Genomic DNA, 27,281 nt, shown 5'->3' with positions numbered 1-27,281 from the left:
TATTATGAGTGATCGAGACACCGTCTTCACCAACAACTTCTGGGAGGATCTCTTCAAGCTGGCTGGTGTGACCTTGCTACGCAGTTCTGCATTTCACCCATAGATGGATGGGCAGTCCGAGGTCACTAACTGCATCATAGTCATGTACCTGCGCTGCTTAGCGGGGGATCGGCTTTGTTATTGGCTGCAGTGGCTTTCTTGGGCCGAGTTCTGCTATAATACTTCCTACCAGTCTGCCCTTCGAGCTACACCATTTGAGGTGTTGTATGGCCTGTCTCCACCATCGCTGGTCTCCTATCTTCCTGTGATCGCTCGCGTAGCTGCTGTAGATCGTCGAAGGCTTGTATTCATGATGTCTTTCATGTGGTGCTACTAAAGAATTATGAAGGGGATCTTCTAGGCACCATTGTTCCTCTCCCACCCACGCTTCATGGGCATATCATTCCTATTCCGGCTGCAGTGGTGCGTGCTCGCTTGAACCATGGTCGCTGGCAACTCCTTGTCCATTGGGAGGGGCGCCCTATGGCTCATTCTACTTGGGAAGACATTGATGACTTCAAGGAGCGCTATCTAGCATTCTAGCTCACGGACGAGTTGTTTGTTGGGGATGAGGGAAGTGTTATAGATGCCTTTGTTGGGTGTTAGTATAGGCGCCGGCCTAGGCCCAGCCGTGGCTAATAAGAAGGCTCGGCTGGTTACATTAGGAAAGGAAGGGAGGAGATTTAGGAGATCTGTTTTGGTATTTAGGAGATTTTATATGGTTTGTTAGGGGTGCACTTATCCTATAAAGGGGCACTTAGAGATTGTAATCAGATTATCGAAGAAGGAATAAACCTCCCAAGGTGGGCGGGTTTCCCTTCGACGGTAGCTGTGAGCGATTCTGCCGCTGCTGTCGGCGAACATCCCGCTGCACCACTTCCTCACTATCCACTGCGTTCTTATTCCCAATCCAGCCTACTACTACACTCTCCCCTGCGATCTCCTCATCGTACTCGCCCACGCCGTAACAGGTGACAGATAATTAATATGCATTGCTAAGTTTAACCTAAGTAAACCATACTTTAGCCTCATAGAAATCTAGGTGCTGTCAATTACTGTTTCCCTTTTTTAGAACATGCCTAGCACTATTTTATTAAGGAGAAATTATTTTTTGCAATGACCAAAGGAGCAGACAGACAAACAACTGAAATCTAAGTAAGAAAGACAAACAACTGGTAGAACGATCTACCACCTCAGAAAGAAAGCAAACCCAACGCTACTGAAAGGCCACTAGCAATTTTTTTAGAGCTGTCACTATTTGCATGAAGGGATCAACAGCTAATTGTAACTTTGGACATTATTGGCTTGTTCATGAAAACCCAACCATTAGTTTCATTCTCTCATTGTATATTTAAAAAAATCCAGTAAAACTACAAGTATGTAGAGAGATTTACATATACACAGTGCTGAGACACATTTTTCATTAAGAGGGTAAAGATTTACATATACTTTCTTATGCCAGAATTACATAATGCGAAGGTATTGCCAAAATAAAAAAATTGAGCTATGCAATTCAGATCCATATGGAAACAGAATGAGGTAAATATGTATTCAGATCCATATGGTTCTTTCTTCAAAAAGAAAACAAATATACTCCATCTGTTCCAAATTATAAGTCATTCAAACTTTTTTGAGAGTCAAAGCATCTCAAGTTTGATCAAAATTATAGAGAATATTACAATGGTTTATGACATCAAATAGGTATATTATGGAAATAAAGTTAATGAAGAATTTAATGATACTTATTTGGTATCATAAATATTATTTTATTATATAAATTTAGTTAAACTTAAAATGTTTTGACTATGAGTCAAGTTAGAATGACATCCACTACCTGAAATGTCAAATTTGCCGAGTGTTTTTATGTTTGCCGAGTGTATTCTCTTGGGCACTCGGCAAACAAGTTCTTTGTTGAGTGCTGCGCTAAAAACACTCGGTAAAAAAAACACTCAGTAAAGAGGGGGTTTGCCGAGTGTAAAAAAAACACTCGGCAAAGAGGGGGTTTGCTGAGTGTGTTTTTTACACTCGGCAAATCAATAAAATGTTTTTTCTGGGAAAGAAAGAGAAGAAAAAAAATGAAAAAAAAACTTTGCCGAGTGTCCAGATCTAGGACACTCGGCAAAGGGAAAAAAATCTTTTTCTGGGAAAGAAGGAGAAGAAATAAAATAAAAAAACTTTGCTGAGTGTCCAGATCTAGGATACTCGGCAAAGAAAAAAAAATCTTCTTTCGGGGAAAGAAGGAGAAGAAGAAAAAAAAACTTTACCGAGTGCCCAGATCTAGGACACTCGGCAAAGAAAAAAAAATCCTTTTTAACCGGCCCCAGCAGATGCCCCTCCCCTCCCCCTTCTTGATTCTCTCGCAGGCGGCCCGCCCCTCCCCTTCTTCCCCCGCCGTCGGCCTGCCCCCTCCTCTCCCTTCTTCCCCCACCGGCCGCCCGCCCCTCCCCCTCCTCTCCCTCTATCTTCCCCGGATCTGGCGTGGCCGCCCCCTCCTCTCCCTCTCTTCCCCGGATCCCGTGCCCCCCTCCCCTCCCTCCCCTCCTCCCTCTCTAGCGCCAACACGGCCCCGCCCTCCCCTCCTCCATCTCCGGCGCACCCCCTCCTCCTCCCGGATCCGGCGCGGCCCCGTCCTCTTCCCTCTCCGGCGCGCCCCCCTCCTTCCTCCCTCTCCTGGATCCGGCGCCCCCTCCCCCTCCCTCTCCGGTGCCCCCCTCCTCCGCCCTCTCCGGCGCGTCCCCCTCCTCCCTCTCCCGGATCCGGCGCCCCCCTCCTCCTCCCTCTCCCGGATCCGGCGGCGCTGCCCCCCTCCCAGCCCTCCCTCTCTAGATCCGGTGGCGACGGGCGTGGTGGTGGTGGCGGGCGTGGCTGTTGCGGCGGCCTGGGCGTGGTGGCGCGGCGTGGTGGTGGTGCGGCATGGTGGGGGTGCAGCATGGTGGGGCCCTCCCTTCTTCTCTGGCGTGGTGGCGGCGGCGTGGATGGTGGTGATGCAGCGTGGTGGTGGTGCGGCGTGGTGGGGCCCTCCCTTCTTCCCCGGTGTGGTGGCGGCGGCGTGGATGGTGGTGGCGGTGCTGGTGGTGCGGGCGTGGTGTCGGCGTGCCTTTTTTATTTTTTTTGAAAAAAAAGTTTGCCGAGTATTTTTTGGGCACTCGACAACTTCTTTACCGAGTGCCCGACAGAAAACACTCGGCAAACAAAATTGCCGAGTGTCGTCCCTTTGCCGAGTGTTTTTGGGACTTCGCCGAGTGCCCCTGGCACTCCGCGAATCTCCTATATCCGGTAGTAATCCAAGTAATAATAAATGGGGACGCCACCATCTCTTTAAAGGAGGCTAGCAGCCTAAACACTCGTTCCCCACACATGGTTGGTTGACTCAGGGGACAGGAAATTAGATTCCCAAATCCGTGACATGCATGCTGTCACACTCGCATTTCACAAAGGTGACAGTGGTCTGCATCTACATGCTTTTAGGGGGTTGTTCCTTCACTGTAATGGTGTGCGCTGTCGATTGCAGGAGGCTCGGCACCCAGCCCCAGCATGAACCCCCTACACTACACACTACTACAAAATCAGTGGAGATGGGGCCACGGGCCACCATTGCCAATATTAGTGGATGTCAGTTTGGCAGTCTGGCTACACACCCTAGGTCGCAACGGCGACTTTTAGTGTGCTCTACTCATAGTTGTTAAAATCGCGATCTTATAGTGTGATTTTATGATCCTAGTTGATTGCAGTATTTTTACAATTCTAGTATGCAGTTATGGTCATAAGATTTATGATCCTACCATTAGAGTCGCGATCCATTCAGCATTGCAATTTTTACAACCTTGGCTGCACCTGCAGTAGACATCAAGAACCAGATTGTTTTCATCTGAGCACTACCTTTTCTTCGAATTACTTTCAAAAAATAATCTATTTAGAGATGTCTTCTTGTCAAGCTCTGCTAAGCCCTACAGTCTCAAGGTAAACTGGCCCAAAATGCTTTAACTTCGAAAGGTCTATTTGCCATGGTTAGCTAAGCCAATTTCAGAAAGTGGGAACAAATTTCATAAGGTTTATGCGAGAATTATGCTTTCAGTGTAAATTTTGTGTAAAACTACTGGATCTCGGTCTGTCAAGTTCTTACTCGTTTTGGTTACCTTTTGTTCTAGTTACCTGTCACCACAGCACTTTTTAACCATTCCCATTATGGATGTATAAGTTGGATATTGTTCTACCTTATATAAGTGCAAAGGAAAGAAAAAAAAAAATGAGTAGAGCACATGTCTTGCAGCTGCTTTACCGTATTATTGAACAATTTGAGGCAAAAAAGAAAAACATTGCTGCATTGTCTTACCTTTAAATATACATATAATGTTGTTCTCTATGCATTTAAAAAATATTACTGAACTCTACATGATGCTGTTCAGTATTAAAATAATTCCTCCCTCCCTCCATCCATCTATAATATATCTAGTTCTAGGTTTGTGTTTGGTTGTTGACCAAATTTATAGAAGAAAATATCAATATTTTGGAACCAAACTATAGTATCATTAGATCAATTATGAAGTGTGTACTTATTTGGTACAGTACATGCGATATTTTTTGCAAATTTAAACAAATTTAAGTTTGACTTAGAGAAATAGATATATTTCTGGAACAGAGATAGTATCTTCAAATTTAGAGCTTACATGTTAATCTTCCCAACGATCATCATTTCACATATCCATACATTGTCTTGGCTCAGGTGAGTGGACCTCTGATGGTACATGCACCAAATCTGTTTGATACATACGTAAAAATGGTAAAATCCTTGTCGTGGAGCCTAAATTTCGTGCAGGAGGAAAAAAAAACTTTTGCAGAATTACATCATTTAAAGATTAAAACCTATATGGATGCTTGTCATCAGAGTTTCCTAGCTTTTTTCAGACTCTAGTTTAGCAAAATATTGTTCTATAATGTGCTAATTACTAAATTATTTTTTGAAACGTAATTTTTACAACCTTGGCTGCACCTGTAGTTGACATCAAGATGAATCTAACAAAATTTAGTTCACTCAATTTGGACCCTCCTAGAATTAGTTATGATTTTTTGAAGTTTGCATCAAAATCTGGAAATCATTTACAGAAAATATAAAAATCGTTTAAACGCTACGCGCACCCGACGCGATATACCCAGAGACATTGACAACTGGGTCCTGTGGTCAACGGACCCCACATGTCATACACACACGGAGCAGAGGCGGCGGTTGACCGGCCGTAGCTCGCCGACGTGAGGCCTCCGGTGATGAGGTGAGTACCGAGGTACTCCCCATCACCACGTGCATCGACTAGAGGGGTTGGATGTCCAAGGGGCTCGCCAGAGCTAGCTCGACGGTGGCCATGGCGGCTTGGTGGAGCTGCGCAGTGGCGTCACCGCCGTCTTCGGCACTACCGAGCTCGCCTAAGCTCGATTGAGGCTCCTGTGATTCCTAAGAAAGCTAGGGTTAGGGTCAGGGCTACAGTGGAGCGGCGGTGTGGCCCGGCCGCGTGCGAGGTCGTGCGACGGCGAGAGCGCGGCAGCGGGAAGCTGCGTTCCAGCGCCGACATGCTGGCATTGGCCCAAGGCTAGCGGCCTGAGCGAGACCTACCGCTAAGCTACTCCTAACAAGAGAAGAGGGAGGGTGAGAGGGCTCGGAGAAATACGGCCACAGCGAGCGAGCTCAGCGGCGGCAATGGTAGTTGCGGTGACCGCCGCGACAGCGTGAAGGTTCTAGGGTTATACCTATGCTCTAGAGGCAATGCTAACGGCTCGGGGAAGTGGAGTGAGTCACGGCGGAGCTACAGGCTAGATGGATCGAACGGCGGTGCTGTGGTGGTGGCGTGCTTGGCCGACGAAGGCGCGGTGGCAACGGTGCGGCGCTGCTGCTTGCTCTGGCTTGCGCGAGAGCAAGCGAGATGGGAGAGCGAGCGAGTGAGGGGAGTGAGAGTGAGCAACGATGCGCGGCGCCCTCTTCAGCGCGCACCCGGCCACAACGCAGCCTAGCTTCGGCGTGCGAATGCCACGCGGCGGCCACAACCAGTCGGGCACTGCTGTTGCTCGATCGGCCGGTTCAGACCGGCGAAGAGCTTACTGACAGAGCAACTTTGAGACATTGTATCTTCTAAACTAGTTTGAGTTAGTGAAAACTTCATCAATACGAAGTGTAGAGCTATATGAGATCTGCAACTTTACTTAAGGAAGTGTGGTCTAATTCGAGCTGGTTTGCAAACTAAAAATCACCAAAGGTGGGTACATTGAAACTGTAAAGCAGTTTAAGACTTTGAAAAATTTTAGAGTTCTAAAACAGCATTAAGTTGATTTTTGTGAGCCTTATTTGACTAAGCTATGCACTGATTCAGCTCTTGACCCTTCAACAAAGTTTGTTCTATATGATCTAAACTACAACTTTTATTTATGGCCCACTGTCATGCAAGCTCTCTAAGTAATTAGTCAAGTTAGGTCAAACAATCAACTTAATAAAGGCATTTCTAGTAATACTAACACTTAGAGGCATTTTTGGACTAACTCATGAATATAGACTTGGTTCCATTTTCCCTCCTAAGTGTGTTTAAGGTGTTTTAGTGACCAAACAACAATCACTTGCATTATACAAGCATGATCACAAGCATATGCATGTATAATTAAGCATCACATGTGATAAACATAGAGTGAATGAAATGAAATTTCATATGCTAATGCTCATGAATGAATGGGTGATGCTTATGCTCACGCAAATGCAAGTGCAAAATGCAAGCTTAACACTGGGGTGTTACAGCCCCTCCCCCCTTATAGAAATCTCGTCCCGAGATTTGAATGACCTACCATTTTTCATAAAACGCGGGATAAACTTCACGTAAATAATCCTTTCTTTCCCATGTTACATCTTGTTCACTATGGTTACTTCACATTACTTTGTGGAACTTGATCACTCGGTTCTGAGTTACTCTCTCTTTACTATCCTCATAAGCTAGGCCTGATTCTATTTTGATATCTTCAGTTTCAAAGTTTCAACTTTTTCTTCAGAAACACATAAACATTTTCTCAGCTGAGAAACATGAAAGACATTGAAAATAGCTTTCATCTCTGAAGGTAACTGCGGTTTGTAGGCTACTCTCCCACTTCTCTCAAGAATCTTATAGGGACCTACATACCTTAGGTGCAAGCTTCCTTTTTCACACCAAACCGTTGTACTCTTTTCATTGGTGATATATTCAGGTATACATAGTCACCTACCTCAAACTTAATAGGTCTTCTTCTTTTGTCAGCATAGCTCTTTTGCCTTGATTGAGCGGCTTCAATATATTGTTGGGTAATATGAACTTGCTCTTCAGCTTCTTTGACAAAATCAATTCCATAATACCTCCTCTCCCCGGGTTCAACCTAGTTTAAAGGAGTTCTACATTTCCGACCATACAAGGCTTCGAAAGGAGCCATCTTGATACTATCTTGGTAACTGTTGTTTTAGGAAAATTCAGCTGGAGGTAGCCACTTTTCCCGTGAACCTTTCGAAGAGATCACACATGCCCTCAATATGTCTTCTAATATCTGATTCACTCGCTCAGTCTGTCCAGAGGCCTGAGGGTGATAGGCAGAACTTCGGACTAAGTTGGTGCCTAACTCTTTGTGCAAGTGCTCCCAGAAACGAGTAATAAACTGAAATCCCCTATTTGACACGATGGTTCTCGGTACACCATGTAAGCGTACTTTATGGGCGACGTACAACTCTGCATATTGATGTGGTCGATAACTAGTCTTGACTAGAATGAAATGTGTGGACTTGTCAAACGTCTACAATTACCCATATGGAGTCAAAACCTTTCTGAGTGGGTGGAAGTCCAACAATAAAATCCATGCTGATTTTCTCCCACTTCCAACCTGGGATAGACAAAGGTTGGAGTAGTCCAACAGGTTTCCTATCTTCCTACGACAGCTCGCATAGCTGCTGTTGATCGCCAGCTTCGTGACCATGACAAGTTCCTGCTGGACATCCATGATCGTTTGGTGTTGGCTCAGGACACTATGAGGGAGATCCATGACAAGAAGTGCCGATTTATGGAGTTCTCTATGGGTGATTGGGTTCTACTCCGCCTCCATCACCGCACAGCTACTGGTATTACTCTGGCTACCTCCTCCAAGCTTGGCCCGTAGTTTTTGGGGCCCTATCAAATTGTTGAGCGTTTGGGCGCTGTGGCTTATCGTCAGCGGCTTCCACCGAAGGCTTGTATTCATGATGTCTTTCATGTGGCACTGCTGAAGAAGTATGAAGGGGATCCTCCAGGCGCCATTGTTCCTCTCCCACCCATGCTTCATGGGCGTGTCATTCCTATTCCGGCTGCGGTGGTGCATGCTCGCTTGAACCGTGGTCGCTGGCAGCTCCTTGTCCATTGGGAGGGGCGTCCTATGGCTGATTCTACTTGGGAAGACATTGATGACTTCAAGGAGCTCTATCCAGCATTCCAGCTCGTGGATGAGCTATTTGTTGGGGAGGAGGGAAGTGTTATAGATGCCTTTGTTGGGCGTGTATAGGCGCCGGCCTAGGCCTAGCCGTGGCTAATAAGAAGGCTCGGCTGGTTACGTTAGGAGAGGAAGGGAGGAGATTTAGGATATATGTATTGGTATTTAGGAGATTTATTATGGTTTATTAGGGGTGCACTTATCCTATAAAGGGGCACTCAGAGATTGTAATCAGATTATCGAAGAAGGAATAAACCTCCCAAGGTGGGTGGGTTTCCCTTCGACGGTGGCTGTGAGCGATTCTGCCGCTGCCGCCGGCGAACATCCTGCTGCACCACTTCCTCGCTATCCTCTGTGTTCTTATTCCCAATCCAACCTACTACTCCACTCTCCCCTGCGATCTCCTCATCGTACTCGCCCACGCTGTAACAGGTGACAGATAATTAATATGCATTGCTAAGTTTAACCTAAGTAAACGATACCTTAGCCTCATAGAAATCTAGGTGCTGTCAATTACTGTTTCCCTTTTTTAGAACATGCCTAGCACTATTTTATTAAGGAGAAATTATTTTTTGCAATGACCAAAGGAGCTGACAGACAAACAACTGAAATCTAAGTAAGAAAGACAAACAACTGGTAGAACGATCTACCACCTCAGAAGGAAAGCAAACCCAAGGCTACTGAAAGGCCACTAGCTATTTTTTTTAGAGCTGTCACTATTTGCATGTAGGGATCAACAGCTAATTGTAACTTCGGACATTACTGCCATGTTCAGGAAAACCCAACCATTAGTTTCATTCTCTCAATGTATATTTAAAAAAATCCAGTAAAACTACTAGTATGTTGAGAGATTTACATATACGCAGTGCTGAGACACATTTTTCATTAAGAGGGTAAAGATTTACATATGCTTTCTTATGCCAGAATTACATAATGTGAAGGAATTGCCAAAATAAAAAATTTGAGCTATACAATTCAGATCCATATGGAAACAGAATGACGTAAATATGTATTCAGATCCATATGGTTCTTTCTTCAAAAAGAAAAAAGGTATATTATGGAAATAAAGTTAATGAAGAATTTAATGATACTTATTTGGTATCATAAATATTATTTTATTATAAAAATTTAGTTAAACTTAAAATGTTTTGACCAGGGTTCAAAATTTCGGCGAAATTTCGCGAAATTCGGTAATTTCGGTGGTGGCCGAAAGAAAAATCCGAAATTTTGTAATACACTTATACATGTGTTATATAACTTTAGACTCAATTTTTTATTGTTTATATTACATATTTTTGTATTCAATAGATGTGTAGTCATAAATCATACTAATATTTGTTTAGATTTAAATGTTTTTTTTAGAAAAAAGCATATTTCATGTGCTAGTCTCTAAAAAAATTTCACCGAAATTTCGGCCGAATTTCGCGAAATTCGATAGTTTCGGTGGTGGCTGAAATTTTTGTAATACCGAAATTAAAAACCCTGGTTTTGACTATGAGTCAAGTTAGAATGACATCGGAGTAATAATAAATGGGGATGCCTCCATCTCTTTAAAGGAGGCTAGCAGCCTCTCGTTCCCCACACATGGTTGGTTGACTCAGGGGACAGGAGATTAGATTCCCTAATCCGTGACATGCATGCTGTCACACTCGCATTTCACAAAGGTGACAGTGGTCTGCATCTACATGCTTTTAGGGGGTTGTTCCTTCACTGTAATGGTGTGCGCTGTCGATTGCAGGAGGCTCGGCACCCAGCCCCAGCATGAATCCCCTACACTACACACTACTACAAAATCAGTGGAGATGGGGCCACGGGCCACCATTGCCAATATTAGTGGATGTCAGTTTGGCAGTCTGGCTACACACCCTAGGTCGCAACGGCCACTTTTAGTGTGCTCTACTCATAGTTGTTAAAATCGCGATCTTATAGTGTGATTTTATGATCTTAGTTGATTGCAGTATTTTTACAATTCTAGTATGCAGTTATGGTCATCAGATTTATGATCCTACCATTAGAGTCGCGATCCATTCAGCATTGCAATTTTTACAACCTTGGCTGCACCTGCAGTAGACATCAAGAACCAGATTGCACTACGGGAAACACGTGATTTGCCGAGTGCAAAAATCTTTGCCGAGTGTCAAATTTTGGACACTCGGCAAAGACCTGCTTTGCTGAGCGCCGCACTCGGCAAAATATGACACTCGGCAAAAAGGTCTTTGCCGAGTGCCTGGCACTCGGCAAAGACCTGCACTCGGCAAAGGCTGTCTTTGCACTCGGCAAAGATCGGTAGGGCTTGACGGCATCCAGCGACATCCTCTTTGTCGAGTGCCCCCCGTTTGGCACTCGGCAAAGAATTTATTTTGCCGAGTGCCAAAACTTGGCACTCGACAAAATAATTTTTTTTTGGTTTTTTGCCACCAATTTTTTTTGAAGCTTTAGTACACTACCACAAACAACATGTTTAAATTTGGGACATTTTCATTGCCTTTTGGCATATTTCTATAGTTTATTTTGTTTTGTTAATTTTTTTTAGAAAATATAAATTTGAACTGCAGGTGCATCGAATAATGGATTATATTCGTTCAAAAAATATTATCCTTGTTTCTTAGTGTAAATTTAGGCTAAATCCAAGAACTGTCTCGAAATTTCGATCAACGTGCTCACGGGGCAACGCCACCAACTTGCGTGGGAGTGGTTTTTTAATTGTATAAAATGTGAACGAATTTCAAAAATCATGAAACTTGTCGAGTTGTCGCCGTATCGTATGCGTATGCCATGGAAAAAAATTGAAAAAGTTTCAAGCACGTTTGTCACGTACGATGCTCACAAACCAGGACATCTCCACATGTAATCATGAGCATCGTACGTGACAAACGTGCTCGAAACTTTTTCAAAATTTTTCCACGGCATACGCATACGATACGGCGACAACTCGACAAGTTTCATGATTTTCAGAATTCGTTCGCATTTTATACAATTAAAAAACCACTCCCACGCAAGTTGACGGCGTTGCCCCGTGAGCACGTTGATCGAAATTTCAAGACAGTTTCTAGATTTAGCCTAAATTTACACTAAGAAACAAGGATAACATTTTTTGAATGAATGTAATCCATTATTCGATGCACCTGCAGTTCAAACTTACATTTTCTGGAAAAATTCAACAAAACAAAATAAACTATAGAAATATGCCAAAAGGCAATAAAAATGTCCCAAATTTAAACATGTTGTTTGTGGTAGTGTACTAAAGCTTCAAAAACAAAATTGGTGCCAAAAAACAAAAAAAAATTATTCTACCGAGTGCCTAGGGTTGGCACTCGGCAAAGAGCTGCTGAAATTTTTTTAAAACTTCGGCGAGTGCCACATCACGACACTCGGCGAAGAAAATTGACTTTGCCGAGTGCCGCCGATCTGGCACTCGGCAAAGCCGCCGTTTCCTTCAACCGCGCCCGGCCGGCGCTCTCTTTGTCTCGCTCTCTCATTTCTCTCTCCCTCTCACCTCTCTCTCCCTTAGCCGCCGCCACTGCACCGCGGCGCCCGTCTCGGCCACCACGCCTCCCTGCCCCGGCCACCGCGCCTCCTCGCCCCGGGCACCGTGCCACCCCGCCCCGACCACCGCGCCACTGCAGAAGAGAGGAGGAGGAGGAGGAGGCAGGGGAGAAGAGAGGAGAAGGGGAGAAGAGAGGAGGAGGGGAGAAGAGAGGAGGAGAAGGAGAAGGAGAGGAGAAGGAAGGTGCCAGCCTAGGCCTGTCGACTCTCACGCCGCTGCGGTCATCCCCGTCGTCGTCGCCGACCCTCGTCGCTGCCATTCTCATCGCGAAGGTATGCCCTACACCTGTAGTAGTTAGTAGTAGTACTTAGTAGTGTTAGTAGTAGTTAGTAAGTAGTAGTAGTTAGTAGTTAGTAGTGTTAGTAGTATTGTTAGTAGTAAGTAGTGATAGTAGTAGTGTTAGTAGTAGTAGTGTTAGTGTTGGTAGTAGTTGTAGTGGTAGTAGTACTTGTTGTTGTACTACTTCGATACTTTCATCTGCATGGAAAGAGAACTAAAGTACATGGCTCGTCTTGGTATATATATGTTTGTTGGCCTTCGTGCCTATGTTTGGTATATATGTGGTTGTTGGCCATCGCGCCTATGTTTCTTGCAGGTTTTAGAAACCTCCCCGTGCAGGGGAGGTGCTGTCGAAATTTTCAATGGATTCTAACCTATTGCCTTTTTATGTAGGAGAAGGACCCGTGGGAGGGACTCGGCAACCCTGATCGTCTTCGTTGGCGCTGCTGGTCTGCCTGCACCGCATCGCCTCGCCACTGCACCGACATGCCACTGCCCCGCTAGCCTGACTCCACCGCCACCCTAGGTATAACCCCCTCCTCCTTTGCTGCATGTTTTATATGGTCACGTAGCCCAGTTAGGCATCTCCCGTTTGAAAGAGATATGGTCGGAGGTATGCAGATTTTTGCATATCTGCGACCATATCTCTTTTGGATTGTCCACATATTTTGGACAGCCCGTGGATGCGTAGATGATGTTAGTTTCCATGGTTCGCTCCGGTCCGAGATAGACTTTCGGCATCACCTCCCTGTTGTTCTCCGGATACACACTCTCCCTTACAGGACGTGTATCGGGAGAACAGCAGGGAGGTGCTACTGAAATTCTATCTCAGATAGGAGCGGAGCATTGAAACTGACCTCATCTACGCATCCATGGGTGAGATTAGGACCTATCCTCACCTATTAGATGGTAGGAACGCCGTGCAGATGCAATTGCTGGTTATATTACTCACTTACATATGTATATGCCAGAGGATGGAGAACCTTGATTGGATGTACACGGGCCACACAAGTATGACCCCAGAATGAATGACTAAGACTAATGCTTTCTTGGAGCATTCATTTGGTGAGGCTGCTAGAGGGTCAAGTCGGATGCCGTGTCCCTGCAGCAAATGTGACAACCGTGTAAGAAAGAATAGGAAGAACATGGGGGAAGATCTTTGCAAGTATGGATTCACGCCAAACTATACCTGCTGGATCAACCATGGTGAAGTCGATCGTATTAGAGAGGAGGTGGTGAGACCACGCCTCGAGGCTTTTGATGGAGATGCGGGGGTAGCAGACTGGATAGATGACTTTTAGGAGGCACAGTTCGGTGAAGGATTAGAGGACGAGCCAGAGGAATCCGCAAAGGCGTACTACGATATGGTGTCTTCGGCACAGAAGCCCCTTCATGAAAAGACAATGGTTTCGCAACTGGATGCCATTGAACGCCTAATGGCATTCAAGTCGTAGTGTAGCATGAGTCGAGACAACTTCGATGGTATGTTGGCAGTTGTTGGATCCCTGCTTCCGGAGGGTCACATTCTACCGAAGAACTTGTATGAGTCACAGAAACTTCTTCGTGCCCTTAAGATGTCGTATGAGCACATCCATGCTTGTCCGAATGGTTGCGTCCTATTTAGGAAAGATCACGAGAAAGCAATGCACTGTCCAAAGTGCAAATCCTCTAGGTATCTAGAGGTCGACACTAGTGATGGCAAGAAAGAATAGCTTGGTATCCCCGCGAAGGTCCTACGGTACCTTCCTGTCATACCGAGGATCCAACGGCTGTACATGACAGAGGAGTCCATGAAATAGATGACATGGCACAAATATGGCAAAAGATACAATGCTGATAAGATGGTACACCCATCGGATGGCGATGCATGGACCCATTTCGATGGCATACATCATGGTAAAGCTGAGGAGGCTCGGAATGTACGTGTAGCGCTGGCAATAGATGGGTTCAACCCCTATGGATTGCTGGCAGCCCCGTACACTTGTTGGCCCGTGTTTGTGATCCCCCTCAATCTCCCCCCCTGGCATCATGTTTCAACCCAAGAACGTATTCTTGTCACTGATAATTCCTAGACACCCAGGGAACAAGATGGGTTTGTTCATGAAGCCTCTCATTAATGAATTGATCCTTGCTTGGGAAAGGGGGTACTGACATATGACCGAGCTACAAAGAAGAACTTCACAATGCATGTGTGGTACCACTACTCCCTGCATGACTTCCTGGCGTATGGCATATTCTACGTGTGGTGTGTTCACGGGAAGTTCCCATGCCCAATATGCAAGACAGCTGTGAGGTTCACTTGGCTGAAGAGGGGTGGCAAGTTTTCTTCATTTGACCAACATCGTCAATTCCTCCCTCTTGACCATCCATTCAGACGAGACGTCAAGAACTTCAGGAAAGGGGTTCAAGTCACCGACCCTGCACCTCAGATGATGACCGGTGCTGAGGTTCGTGCTGAGATAGAGGCTCTCAAAGATGATAAAGAGAAAGGTGGTTTTATTGGATATGGTGAGAAACACTAGTGGACTCATAAATCGGGCTTGACTAGGCTCCCCTATTTCAATGATCTTCTTGTTCCACACAACATTGATGTAATGCACACAGAAAAGAATATCACCGAGGCACTTTTTGCAACACTCATGGACATTCCTGATAAGTCAAAGGACAATGTTAAGGCTAGACTAGACCTAGCAACGATGTGCGATAGGCCAAAGCAAGTGATGAAGCCTCCCGCACCCAGCAAGAAATGGAGAAGGACTCCGGTCAATTTTGACTTGAAAAAGGACCAAAGGAAGGAAGTACTATAGTGGATCCAGACGTTAATGTTCCCTAATGGGCATGCAGTGAATTTGAGTAGGGGAGTGAACTTGTCCACTATACGAGTCTTAGGGATGAAGAGTCATGACTACCACATATAGATTGAGCGGCTCCTTCCTGCGATGACCTGGGGATATGTCCCTGAGCATGTGTGGCGCATGCTAGCAGAGTTGAGCTATTTCTTCCGCCAGCTTTGTGCCAAAGAGTTATCTCGGGGCGTGATTGATGACTTGGAGAAAGTGGCACCTGTGTTGCTCTGCAAGTTGGAGAAGATCTTCCCACCCGGCTTCTTCCTGGCGATGCAGCATCTGATTTTGCACCTACCGTACGAGGCACGAATGGGGGGGTCGTGCAGGCCCATTGGTGCTATACAATTGAGAGATGTCTAAAGATTCTTCAGAAAAAGTGTAGAAATAAAGCCAAAACTAAGGCTTCTGTGGCAGAGGCATTCATTCTGGAGGAGGTGTCAAACTTCACAATAGCATACTATAAGGATGGCCTTCCCAGCATGCACAATCGTCCCCCTCATTACAACACGGATGAGAGTTCATCGAGCCTCAGCCTTTTCAAAGGGCAACTCAGAAAGGCAAGCGCATCGGGCACCAAGACCTTGTGGCATGATGAGTGGCGCACTATTATGTTGTATGTGTTGTTGAACCTTGACGAAGTGAAGCCTTATGTGCAGTAAGTTCTCAATGAGCTTGTTACATACGCCCTTATCACTATCCTCCATCTATCGAACCCCCTTATCTCTTGTTTTTTAGGGAATTTCTGAAAAATACTAGAGAGGGAATAGGGCTCCTTCCCCTCAAGAAGAAGATAGTCTTCTCAAAGATGGTTTGCCTGATTTCATATCCTGGTTCGATACGAAGGTACCGTCCAATTTACCTCGTTCAATCTTTGACATCTCACTTTGCTCCTACGAGCGAGTAATGTAACGATCTATCCAGCCTCACCTTGTAGGCCCGCAAGGATGCAGAAATGGATGTTGAGTTGAAAGGGCTTGCCAAAGGCTTCGCCTATAAGGTCAAGTCATTCACCATTTATGATGTGAATGGCTATCGCTTTCACACAAGAAACAACGAGCGGAGTCGGCCCAATCGGAAAACCACGAATACCGGAGTTCGTACGCCCAGCACCGATGAGCACGACTACTATGGCATAGTAGAAGAAATATACAAGCTCAATTTTTAGTGTCGCAAAGCTCCTAATCAAGTCGTATTCAAATGCCATTGGTTCGATCCTAATGTCACGAGAACAGCCCCTGAGATTGGACAAGTCGAAATTCGATAGGATTCTGTCTATCAAGGAGAGGATGTCTATATTGTGGCTTAACAGGCCACACAAGTTTATTATCTCCCATGGGCGTGCCAAAAAGACCCCAATCTTATCGGTTGGTACCTTGTGAAGTTGGTATCGCTGCACGGTAAACTGCCTGTCCCAAACGATGAGGATTACAACTTTGACCCAAACACACGGGAGTTCTATCAACCAGAGGGGCTAGAAGGGAGGTTTGACATAGACTTGTTTTCGCTCATGGGCATGGAAGTAGACAATGACATTGATCAGGACGATGGAGATGAGGACGACGGAGAAGAGGTGCAAAATGCTAAGGACTTACAAATGCTTGAGCGATTACAGTTAGGCGATGACAATGATGACAACGATGGAGATAAGCCCGATTTACTCGACAATATTGATAGTGATGACGACACCTATGATCCAGCCGCTGCCGATCGTGAAGAATATTTCTAATTCATGTAATACTATATTATTATTATTATTATTATTGCAATTATGTTTCGTTCATTTTGCATCTCTTTATAAGTACTTGTAATTTAACTGTGCTAATTGGTTTACTCTTTGAAATTGCAGGCACTCGACAAAATGCTGGGCGGAAGGTAGGCCCATCGGGGGGTCAACTCCCTCTACATGAGGGAGCGCTCACCCCACGCTGAGGAGGACCCCTTGCCGGAGCCGCCGATGAGGAGGACGAGGAGCGGCCGCCCCCGTGGCCGTCCGAGGATGAGGGTGCAGCCGGCTGCCACCCCATCGGTGGATGAGGACGACCAGGTAGTGGGCCTGCACATAGAAGGGGTGGCACTTCCTCTGACTCGTCGGACCACAGGGAGGCGGTGATAGCGACACCAAGGGGTTCCACTAGCACTGCCTCTGGCTCTACCTCGTCGGGAGTCTACTTGCGCGGGCCCTCGCAGCTCCCGGCGCGGCCGATCCCACTTCACCGGCGCTCGGTGATTTGACCCAGCGGCAACAAGTAAGTATTATTTCACTACTATTTCATATGACATGTTGAAAATCGAACTAAAGACTAACAATTCTTCTTAATGACTCTTGTAGCAACTGGGAAGTTGTGTCCGGAATGGGCCGGCACATCAATGGCACCCTAGGCCTTCTGATTCGGTAGCACTACCTTGGCATGGTCACCTACGCCTCGGTGACTTCGCCGCCCTAGATGTGGGACCACTTCTACGCCGCCAAGGACAACGAGTTTGGCACCGTTGTGGCGCAGATCAAGGCCGAGTTCTGGGTGAGTCTTCATCGCACTAAATTGGTCAATACTATGCATTCATTGGTCGTTCTTGAAATAATGAAATGATACATGATGTCTGTATGCAGGACTTCTTCAGGTGTGACGAAGGGTTTGAGGACCGGGCAGCGCGAGTGTAGGACAAGGTCTGTAGGTCCCGACTCTTGGACCTGTACCACGAGACGCGACTCCAGTGCATCATCAACTACAGCGCCGACGTCCTTGGTCAGGTGGTGAGGAAGGCCGATGCCAGGACCAGGACACTCACCAAGGAGCAGTATCACTTGGTAAGTACGAAACATTAATACTGACTCCTTCCATGAAGAATAGGTAGGCTTCATTTCATCTTTTGACATATCAATAACTTGATGGCATGCAGCAATGTCCTGATTGGTGCGCCAGGCACCGCCTCTGCTGGGAGGTCATTGTGGACAGGTGGCTCTCAGAGGAGTGGGTGGAGAAGCACAACATCCGTCAGGACTGCCGCCTGTAGATGGGTGGGGCGCCACACCACCAAGGCAACCGGAGCCTCAGCGCGTACTCCCGGACATGGGTAATCTTCTTTGTGTTTTCATCTTTATTTATTTATTCTAACGCTCAATTCTCATTACTTGTAATCATCTTTGTGTTTTCCTCGCAGTCCCAGACGCACCAAGGCCAGGAATGCAATGAGTTCATGGCATACGCCCTGGCACACAAGGGCAAGGCGATGGCCCCGGAAGTCACCTACAACCCGGCGGATGGGCCTGAGGCGAACACTAGCGCGAGCGTCCACAGCAAGCTTAGCGAGTACACCTCGGCGGCCCGTGAGCGCCATGGGGAGGACTTCGATCCGGCCACCTAGCCCCTGGACACAGACCTCCTGATGAGGCTGGGAGGAGGGAAGCAGCACGGCCGGTACTGGATGGCGGACAGCACAGTCGACTCCGCCTCTGTTCCCAACCTCACCGAGATTCGAGCAAGGAGCATGAGCTCCTCCCTCCCCATACGCTCTCGGCAGCAGAGCTCACAGCAGCAGATAGCGGAACTCTATGTTAGTACTGTTTTATTCGTCGTTCATTGCTTTTACACATCTACCTTGCCTTTGCATTGTTTAAACATTGCGGGTGGAATGTTGCAGGCCGACTTGCGGAGGTTGGAGGCCCAGCAGGCGGCCCAGGCGGAGGCCCATCGGCTGGAGATGGAGGCTGTACAAGCCCAGAGGGCCGCCGAGACGCAGAGGCTGCAGGACATGTTCAGCTTCATGGCGAGCCTTCAAACCTTGCCAGGTGTGGTCGTGCCCCAGTCGCTGCTTGCTCCAGTTGTGGCTCTTCCTCCTCCTGTAGGGACTCCGGTGAGTATATATGGTTGTTTATTCCTTTAGTTTGTGCGTCCCTCCTGTAGATACTCATGAATTCGCTTCTCCTTTGTGCAGCAACAGTCGGCGGGTTCAAACCTGACTCCTCAAGGTGGCCCTTCTCCATAGGCCGGGTGGACAACTGGCCCTCCTCAAGGTGGCTGTTCACACTCCGGGTGGAGAGGCTGGCAGTAGGTACCGTTTATTTGTTTCTTTTCATGTTGCATGGACTTGTGTTAGACTTAGCCTTATGTTGGACTACTAGAGACATATATATATTGTGATGGATATTGTCATGGATGATACGGATGTATGATGGATTATGGACAATGGATTTGTATGTGATGTATTATGGATGGTGGATGTGTATGTGATGGGTTATTGATGTGTATGTGATGGAATATGGATGTGTATGTGATATATCATGTGTTGTGTGTTAATATATATGTGATTTCTTTATTTGCGCTGATGGAAAGCAAAAAACAAAAAAAATAACATTTTTCCCCTCTTTGCCGAGTGCCACACTTGCCGTGACCATGGCACTCGGCAAAGCTGGGAAGCAGAGACCCAATTTCCCAGCTTTGCCGAGTGCCAGAGCCATGGCACTCGGCAAAGATTTTTTTTTAAAGAAAAAATTTCTTTGCCGAGTGCAAGAGTATGGCACTCGGCAAAGAGACCGTCAGAGTCGACGTCGGTTTTTTTTTTTGCCGAGTGCTGACGTGACACTCGGCAAAGGCTTTACCGAGTGCCCGATATGTGGCACTCGGCAAAGAAACCTTTGCCGATGGGTTCTTTGCCGAGTGCTCTTTGCCGAGTGCGGCACTCGGCAAAGCCTTTACCGAGTGTATTTCGGGCTTTGCCGAGTGCCGCAGGCACTCGGCAAATTGCCGGTTTCCAGTAGTGTTGTTTTCATCTGAGCACTACCTTTTCTTCGAATTACTTTCAAAAAATAATCTATTTAGAGATGTCTTCTTGTCAAGCTCTGCTAAGCCCTACAGTCTCAAGGTAAACTGGCCCAAAATGCTTTAACTTTGAAAGGTCTATTTGCCATGCTTAGCTAAGCCAATTTCAGAAAGTGGGAACAAATTTCATAAGGTTTATGCGAGAATTATGCTTTCAGTGTAAATTTTGTGTAAAACTACTGGTTCTCGGTCTGTCAAGTTCTTACTCGTTTTGGTTACCTTTTGTTCTAGTTACCTGTCACCACAGCACTTTTTAACCATTCCCATTATGGATGTATAAGTTGGATATTATTCTACCTTATATAAGTGCAAAGGAAAGAAAAAAAAATGAGTAGAGCACATGTCTTGCAGCTGCTTTACCGTATTATTGAACAATTTGAGGCAAAAAAGAAAAACATTGCTGCATTGTCTTACCTTTAAATATACATATAATGTTGTTCTCTATGCATTTAAAAAATATTACTGAACTCTACATGATGCTGTTCAGTATTAAAATAATTCCTCCCTCCCTCCATCCATCTATAATATATCTAGTTCTAGGTTTGTGTTTGGTTGTTGACCAAATTTATAGAAGAAAATATCAATATTTAGGAACCAAACTATAGTATCATTAGATCAATTATGAAGTGTGTACTTATTTGGTACAGTACATGCGATATTTTTTACAAATTCAGACAAATTTAAGTTTGACTTAGAGAAATAGATATATTTCTGGAACAGAGATAGTATCTTCAAATTTAGAGCTTACATGTTAATCTTCCCAACGATCATCATTTCACATATCCATACATTGTCTTGGCTCAGGTGAGTGGACCTCTGATGGTACATGCACCAAAATCTGTTTGATACATACGTAAAAATGGTAAAATCCTTGTCGTGGAGCCTAAATTTCGTGCAGGAGGAAAAAAAAACTTTTGCAGAATTACATCATTTAAAGATTAAAACCTATATGGATGCTTGTCATCAGAGTTTCCTAGCTTTTTTTCAGACTCTAGTTTAGCAAAATATTGTTCTATAATATGCTAATTACTAAATTATTTTTTGAAACGTAATTACTAAATTATTAAGGCGTCTGCTCTTTCATACATGAAAAAAATGCCGAAGACCGCCTTATATAACGAATTCGAGGAAGTACATTATAACGAAATCAATAGGACAAGTTGTGTTTGGAGGACGAAAGAAAAAAAATATCTTTTCTTAGTTATATTACTCCCTCCATTCAAAAAGAGTACATTTATCAGTCTGGTTCCTTTTAGAACGGTGGGAGCACTTATATGAATGAAAAGAATCACAAAATTAGTATCGGATAACGTGACAGAATGAATCTCTACAAGTAGAACGGATACGAGCAATGGGTGTACACGTTATATAGGAATAAATAAATACAGAAAGGTCAGAACAAAATTTGCTTCGTCTAGAAAAAATGACACAAGTATCTCTGTGCTAAATGGAGGGTAGCCAGCAGGAGAAAGTCGTCCAGCATTCAGCTTATGCTTCAGTAGTACGGAGAGGGCCCAACAGAGAGTACGAACTACGGAGGCCGTTGAAGAGCTTGCCGGCCGGCCCTGCCTTAGAATTGCATGTAAGTGGACACGAATGGGCCCGTAGTTCACGTGGGCCGCCTGAAATTTCTAGCACCCTTGGCACCTCGGGCCCGCCAATGTCGTGTCAACCTTTCCTCAACTTGATGGGTTAGTGAAATGTGAAGACTGAATATGACTGACAAGGGAAACTTTTGCCGTCGGTCACACAACTTTATCATCGTAGTAAAACAAGCAAATTCAAAGGCTATATAAAGATGGAAAGTTCACGTAGACACGCTATGGAAGAGCAGCAGGACATGTGAAAACTACCCTGAACAAGAATCTCACGAAGAAGACTCTTCTGTCTTGCATACTACAAGAGACCGGAGCATGCGAAATAACAGGTCACAGACATGGGCACAATCAGCAAATAACTAAGGCAGGTTCACTTCATAGTTCATAGATATCACGCATGTCATAAAGTGTACATGCTTCGCAGACTGGAATGTAGAACACCAGGGCTAGAGTGCAAGCACACCACGACCTCAGTTCAAGAAATTCATCAAGAAATAAAAAGGACAGCTGCATCGGCAACGCAGCCGCTCAAACCAACCATAACGAGGCCAACGACCGCCTGTCTCACAGGTACTTTATTCACCACACTACTGGCACCGACTCAATACTAATAGGATGCTAGTTGATTTATATTACTTAAGCTTTCCTGGCCAACAGAAGGCACCGTCCATGGCTGATTCCTAGTAACATCACCAGACTGCAAGCTCGGATCAACAGAGCAAGACAGCGTCTCCAAAGAACCAACGTCACCACGCTTCACACAAGCTTCATATATATTCGAAGTTGCTCAAACCTATTCCCTACAGATCCTCCACCTGTGGAAGTAAAACATGCGAGTGTCAGTCAGAGAAACAAATGAAAACCCAGTTTCAACATCAAGAAGAAAAAAATTAATTTCTTCTCGATCGGCAACACTACTGACCATGGTTTCCTTGCACCGATCGTTTGGAAGTTTCAGGGTTCCGTCCCGTCGCGGCCCGGGCCAGCACAGGCTCCTCCCGGTCCGGATTCATTTGAGTTTCGGTTGATTGCTATTCGAAGTCTTCATCAAACTCCCCATCAGACAAGTCACCATCCTGGTAGGCACTGACATCGGCTGGGTAGCGGAGGATCCCACCAATCCCGCCAAATCCCCGGCAGAACTGAGAACCTTCCTGGGACTTGTTGGTGACAAACTCCAGTGTGCAGCCAAACTGGTGGTAGTTCTCAGCAAACCACTCCAGCAGCTGCGTGTTGTCAATGACCTCCAGATCCCCGGATGTTGCCTCGTCAGTAAAGTTGCTCTGATCAGCCTCCTGAGTGGGGTTCATGTACTTCACAACTGTTTCTCCTGTGACACTGTTCTTGAGCTCATAACGCCTGACATCAAGGTTTTCCCACACAATCAGGATTTCTACCGCGCCCATTTCCAGGGCTGTCATGGTGTCCTGGACACCAAGGACATACTTCCCTGTGTCCTGGCTTATCTCCTCAAAGAACTTCCCGATCAGCTTCTTTTCTTGGACAAACTTAACATCAGAAAGAACCTCGGCGGACATCTCGATGGCTTGGTTGAAGCCGCTGTCCCCACCATAAGACACGTCAATCATCTTGACTACTTTGGCCTGAAGACGCGGATCAAACATCTCAGATTTACCCAGTTCATTCTTGAAGTCAGCAGAACCGGCAAGAATAAGCCCAACGATGTTTGGCTGGTTGGTGGCAGGATTGATGAAGTATTGTGTCGCAAGCTCAGCAACCTTGCGCAGGTAATTGTGTCGCCTCTCCATGCGCAGGCGGGCAAAGCGGACTGCAGATTGCCCTCCTCGCCCATGCTTCTTTGGAAGATCAACAGTGAACTTGTACAGAACCTCCCTGCTGTTTCCGCTCAGTGTGCCATACAGTGTTCCATTGCCATCCATGATTATGAAACCAAATTTGTCATCAGATGCCAGAAGCTCATTCAGTGCCTCAGTGTGAAACTTGTTGTCACAGAGATACAGGGAAGCATTAATGGGTCTAAATGGCTCAAAGTCAAAGGTAACCTTCTTCTCTTTGCCATCATCGGTGACAATGGTACCAGTATAGAGCATCAAACCATTGGGGGGAACTCGACTGTAAAGCTTCAACCTCTGTTGAGCCGAGGTTATGGCAGCCAACACAGACTGTCTGTTGACTCTGCTCTTGATGTTTGAGGCAGTTCCATACTCATCACCCAGCATCTTAGTGACGCGTGAAATCTGATCACGAGGTGGCATGATGAGAGAAATCATGCTAGTGCCATTGCCCCTCGCAGCATCAAGCGCCTTGATTAACTTCTTGACCCTCCAGATCTCAATGTTCTTGTCAGCTTCGTGTACCTCGCCCATCTTGAAGTGCTTAAGGATCAGCCTTCACCTATGAGGCAGTTAGCAAAGTCAGAAAAAAAATTACAGCAAGTCAATAGTTAAAGTGGCACTAAAATGACAATTACCCGACCAATTTCGAAGAAAAAATAACAAGTTAATCAACATAGACAATACGGGGCCTTTTTCTAGATGAAAAAACATTAGTGCAAGTTTGAAGCACAAAACATAGCATACTTTCAACTTGATTCCAGACGGGCATCCTAAAGAAAACATAATTAACAATGTGACAGCTGATGCAATCATGCAATATGTAGGTGGAAATACAAGTTAAAACTGATTAAACAATGACAAACTACCCCATAACATATGCAAGGCTCCAATTTGCTAAAATGCGTTAGTAAGTTGGAAAAGCCAAGAACAGAGAAATTGAAGGAAAATTCAGTCAAGAATTGTGCACTCGTCAATGCCGCAAACACAAGCAACAATCGAGAAATTCCCAACAGAGAAGCTACACATTAATGACTAATCTAAAATCTTGATTTATGAATATTTTAAGATTACGACTATAAGCTTAACACATTTGTTTTGATTCATTTTTTGGGTTAGCTCTATGTCAAAACAGAAATATAATAAAAAAAATTATTTCAAAATATAGGAAACAATCATAATCTGTAAAATGAATTCTACACCAAGCATCAGAGTAAAATCTTAGAGCCAGTTGCAGATTGCAACATAAGTGCATTGCATATTATCGCTTTATTAGAAAGAACATATTATAATGTGAAACCAAAGAGCTTTACATGTATACGAAAGTACTAAGCACACTTTTCTGCAAATTGGAGAACATGACTTTGATGTTCACATAAAGAAATAAGCAACCAGGAGATTTCAGAAGGACACTTCATTTAATTCCAACATCCAAAGTGCATATCTTAACTTAACACCCATCCTAACATATAACCTAACGAACTAACCATTTCCAGTGTTTTTCCGTTTCGCTAAGCCAGCGATGTAATACAGACATACTATAAATCTACCTCACTAACCAAGTCATGTAAACACTAACCAAGCCATGTAAACTAGATACACAGATAACCTGAAAAGAACAGAGCAACAGAGCACTATGCATCACGATACAGTATTACACATGTTTCTTCATCATCAAGAGCAACCACATGCGTATGTCAGAACAAAAGGTTAGATCAAGACAAAACAATCCATGCAGGTCCAGAAATCTTGCGAGGACTAGTCAGGCACAGCAATCTGCACGGCATGCGGCGTCCTGCGAGATCCGGCGGACTGGCGCGTCCTCGCGTGCGTAACTGCTTTGCGGCGCGGAGAACTGAGATCGAGCGGGCCTTCCCAATCCCGCGCGGTATCAGGAAAACAGATAGAAAAGAAAAATTACAGGCACCAACCCAACCCCGATCGATACGGAGAACCACCGATCAAGCAACAAAATTTCGACGACTACTAACATGAAGGCATAGAACGCATCGCACCTGAGCGGGGTGGGGCGTGAGCACCGCCGCGCGTACCGATGGAGCGAGCAAACCCGCAGAGATCGCGTCGCCTCCTCTATCCCTCTGCGTTCCGTCCGACGCGTGGCTCTGTGGGTGGCGGAGGAGGCTTATATGGGAATGGGATCGAACGGGGAAGTGGAGGCCGTGATGGTTGCGAACTCTTGCGAACGCGTAGGAAAAAACTTTCGGGAAGGCTTCGCGTCCACGTGCTGCGTACACAGCGCGGTGCGCGTAGTAGGACCACGTCTGATCGAAAATCGAAATCAATCATCAGCCCTCTGTCCCAAAACAAATGTCCATCTAGCATTCGGAGTCAAATAATCTTAACTTTAACCCAAATGTACATTAAAAACTACTACAGCTTGCGATACAAGATAAATATTATTAGATTAATCATGATGTATATTTTTGTAGTAAATCTATTTCAAAATACAAATGTTGATGCTATTTTCTATAAACCTTGTAAAATTGAGAATGGCCGACTTCTCAAACCGCGAGATGAAAACTTATTTTGAGATAAAGGAAGTACGTGTCTCTTTCCTCTCACATAGTACTCCGTCCATCCCAAAATAAGCGACGTTTTTTACTTTCAGATATCATGTTTGACCATTTGTCTTATTCAAAATTTTAAAATTTTTATATAAATATTATCTATTTTGTTATGACTTATTTATCATTAGAGATACTTTAATAATAATTTATTTATTTTATAATTTATACAAAATTTTGAATAAAATGAACGGTCAAACAAGATGCATGAAAGTAAAAAACGTCACTTATTTTGGGACGGTGTGAGTAAGTAAATACTCACTCCGTTCCAATTTATAGGTCGTTTTTACTTTTCTAGATATACAATTTTTATTATATATTTAGACATATTATATATTTAGGTGTATGGCAAAAAGCTATGTACCAGAAAACCCAAAGCGGCCTATAATTTAGGATATAAGTGGTATTAAACAGAGTGGTTAATGCCCTCTAGTATTGATTTTCTGTTCACACGTTCGTTTTTTTTATTTGCCTCACATGCTTCTGTTCTTTTTTTTAGCTAATAATGCCCCCTCGTCCAATTCGGTTCGCACGGTCGGTTGTTTATTGTTTTTTATATAAAAATGTCAAAACAAATTATAAATATAATACTTAGAGCATTTGAACCCTTGAAATCTTCTTTGAGAAAGAGATATATTTCTATCACCAAGTAGTAATTGACACAATTTTAATTAGTAACAAAACTTATCTTGTTTGATTAGTAGAAGTAAAACTTATCTTGTTATACCCTTGTTCAGCGAAGTCCAAATAATCAAACCCTAAACTAAAACTTAAGCAGTTTGTTGTTCCATATAGTCTAGTATATATGTATCAGTGTATCCCCGTCGAGAGTTAACAAATTTGTTCCATATAGTCTGGTATAGTCTAGTATATATGTATCAGTGTATCCCTGTCGAGAGTTAACAAATTTGTTCCATATAGTCTGGTCCAACTAATTTGTTGTCTAGTATAGTGTAATAAATAGATCTATCTCCGAGCTATAGGCATACACCAGTGCAATCCCTAACAATGGCTAGCGTTGGTCCACTTCCACCTGTGTCATCAGCATCCACCACCTTCCCATTCTGATTTCTCATGTTTTCAACTTTTTTTTCCATAAATACAAAAACAAATAGTAAATATAGGCCTTTTAACCTTGACTCCTTCATTATAAGAAACAGAGATTTCTACCACCAAGTTGTTAATGCAATTTTGATTAGGAACAAAGTTATCTTATTATAGTTTGTTTCAGCCGATGGTCCAACTAACCAAACCGTGACTAAAAACCTTGAGTAGTTTGTTGTCATGTCCGTTTTAACTAAATGT

General features: G+C 44.7%; 2 protein-coding genes across 2 annotated transcripts; one reads left to right on the top strand and one right to left on the bottom strand.

Annotated features, from left to right (window-relative positions):
- Positions 1 to 2,366: 2,366 nt before the first annotated feature.
- LOC136510803 (vegetative cell wall protein gp1-like) lies at positions 2,367 to 12,820 on the top strand. Its single transcript, XM_066505138.1, has 3 exons — positions 2,367 to 3,039; positions 12,002 to 12,309; positions 12,710 to 12,820. The coding sequence occupies exons 1-3, from the start codon at positions 2,367 to 2,369 to the stop codon at positions 12,818 to 12,820; spliced, it is 1,092 nt and encodes a 363-aa protein (XP_066361235.1).
- A 9,126-nt stretch (positions 12,821 to 21,946) lies between these two features.
- Positions 21,947 to 25,547, bottom strand: LOC136511994 (eukaryotic peptide chain release factor subunit 1-2-like). The gene is made up of 3 exons (XM_066506007.1): positions 25,407 to 25,547; positions 22,500 to 23,953; positions 21,947 to 22,392 (listed from the first exon to the last, which is right to left on the bottom strand). Exon 2 carries the CDS (start codon positions 23,923 to 23,925, stop codon positions 22,609 to 22,611), a length of 1,317 nt encoding a protein of 438 aa, XP_066362104.1. The 5' UTR covers positions 23,926 to 23,953; positions 25,407 to 25,547; the 3' UTR covers positions 21,947 to 22,392; positions 22,500 to 22,608.
- Positions 25,548 to 27,281: the final 1,734 nt, after the last annotated feature.

The sequence above is a fragment of the Miscanthus floridulus genome, chromosome 16 (genome assembly GCF_019320115.1).
Source record: "Miscanthus floridulus cultivar M001 chromosome 16, ASM1932011v1, whole genome shotgun sequence".
Classification (NCBI taxonomy): Eukaryota; Viridiplantae; Streptophyta; class Magnoliopsida; order Poales; family Poaceae; genus Miscanthus; species Miscanthus floridulus.
Note: the sequence above shows the minus strand (reverse complement) of the source record. Positions and strands in the feature narration are given on the sequence as shown.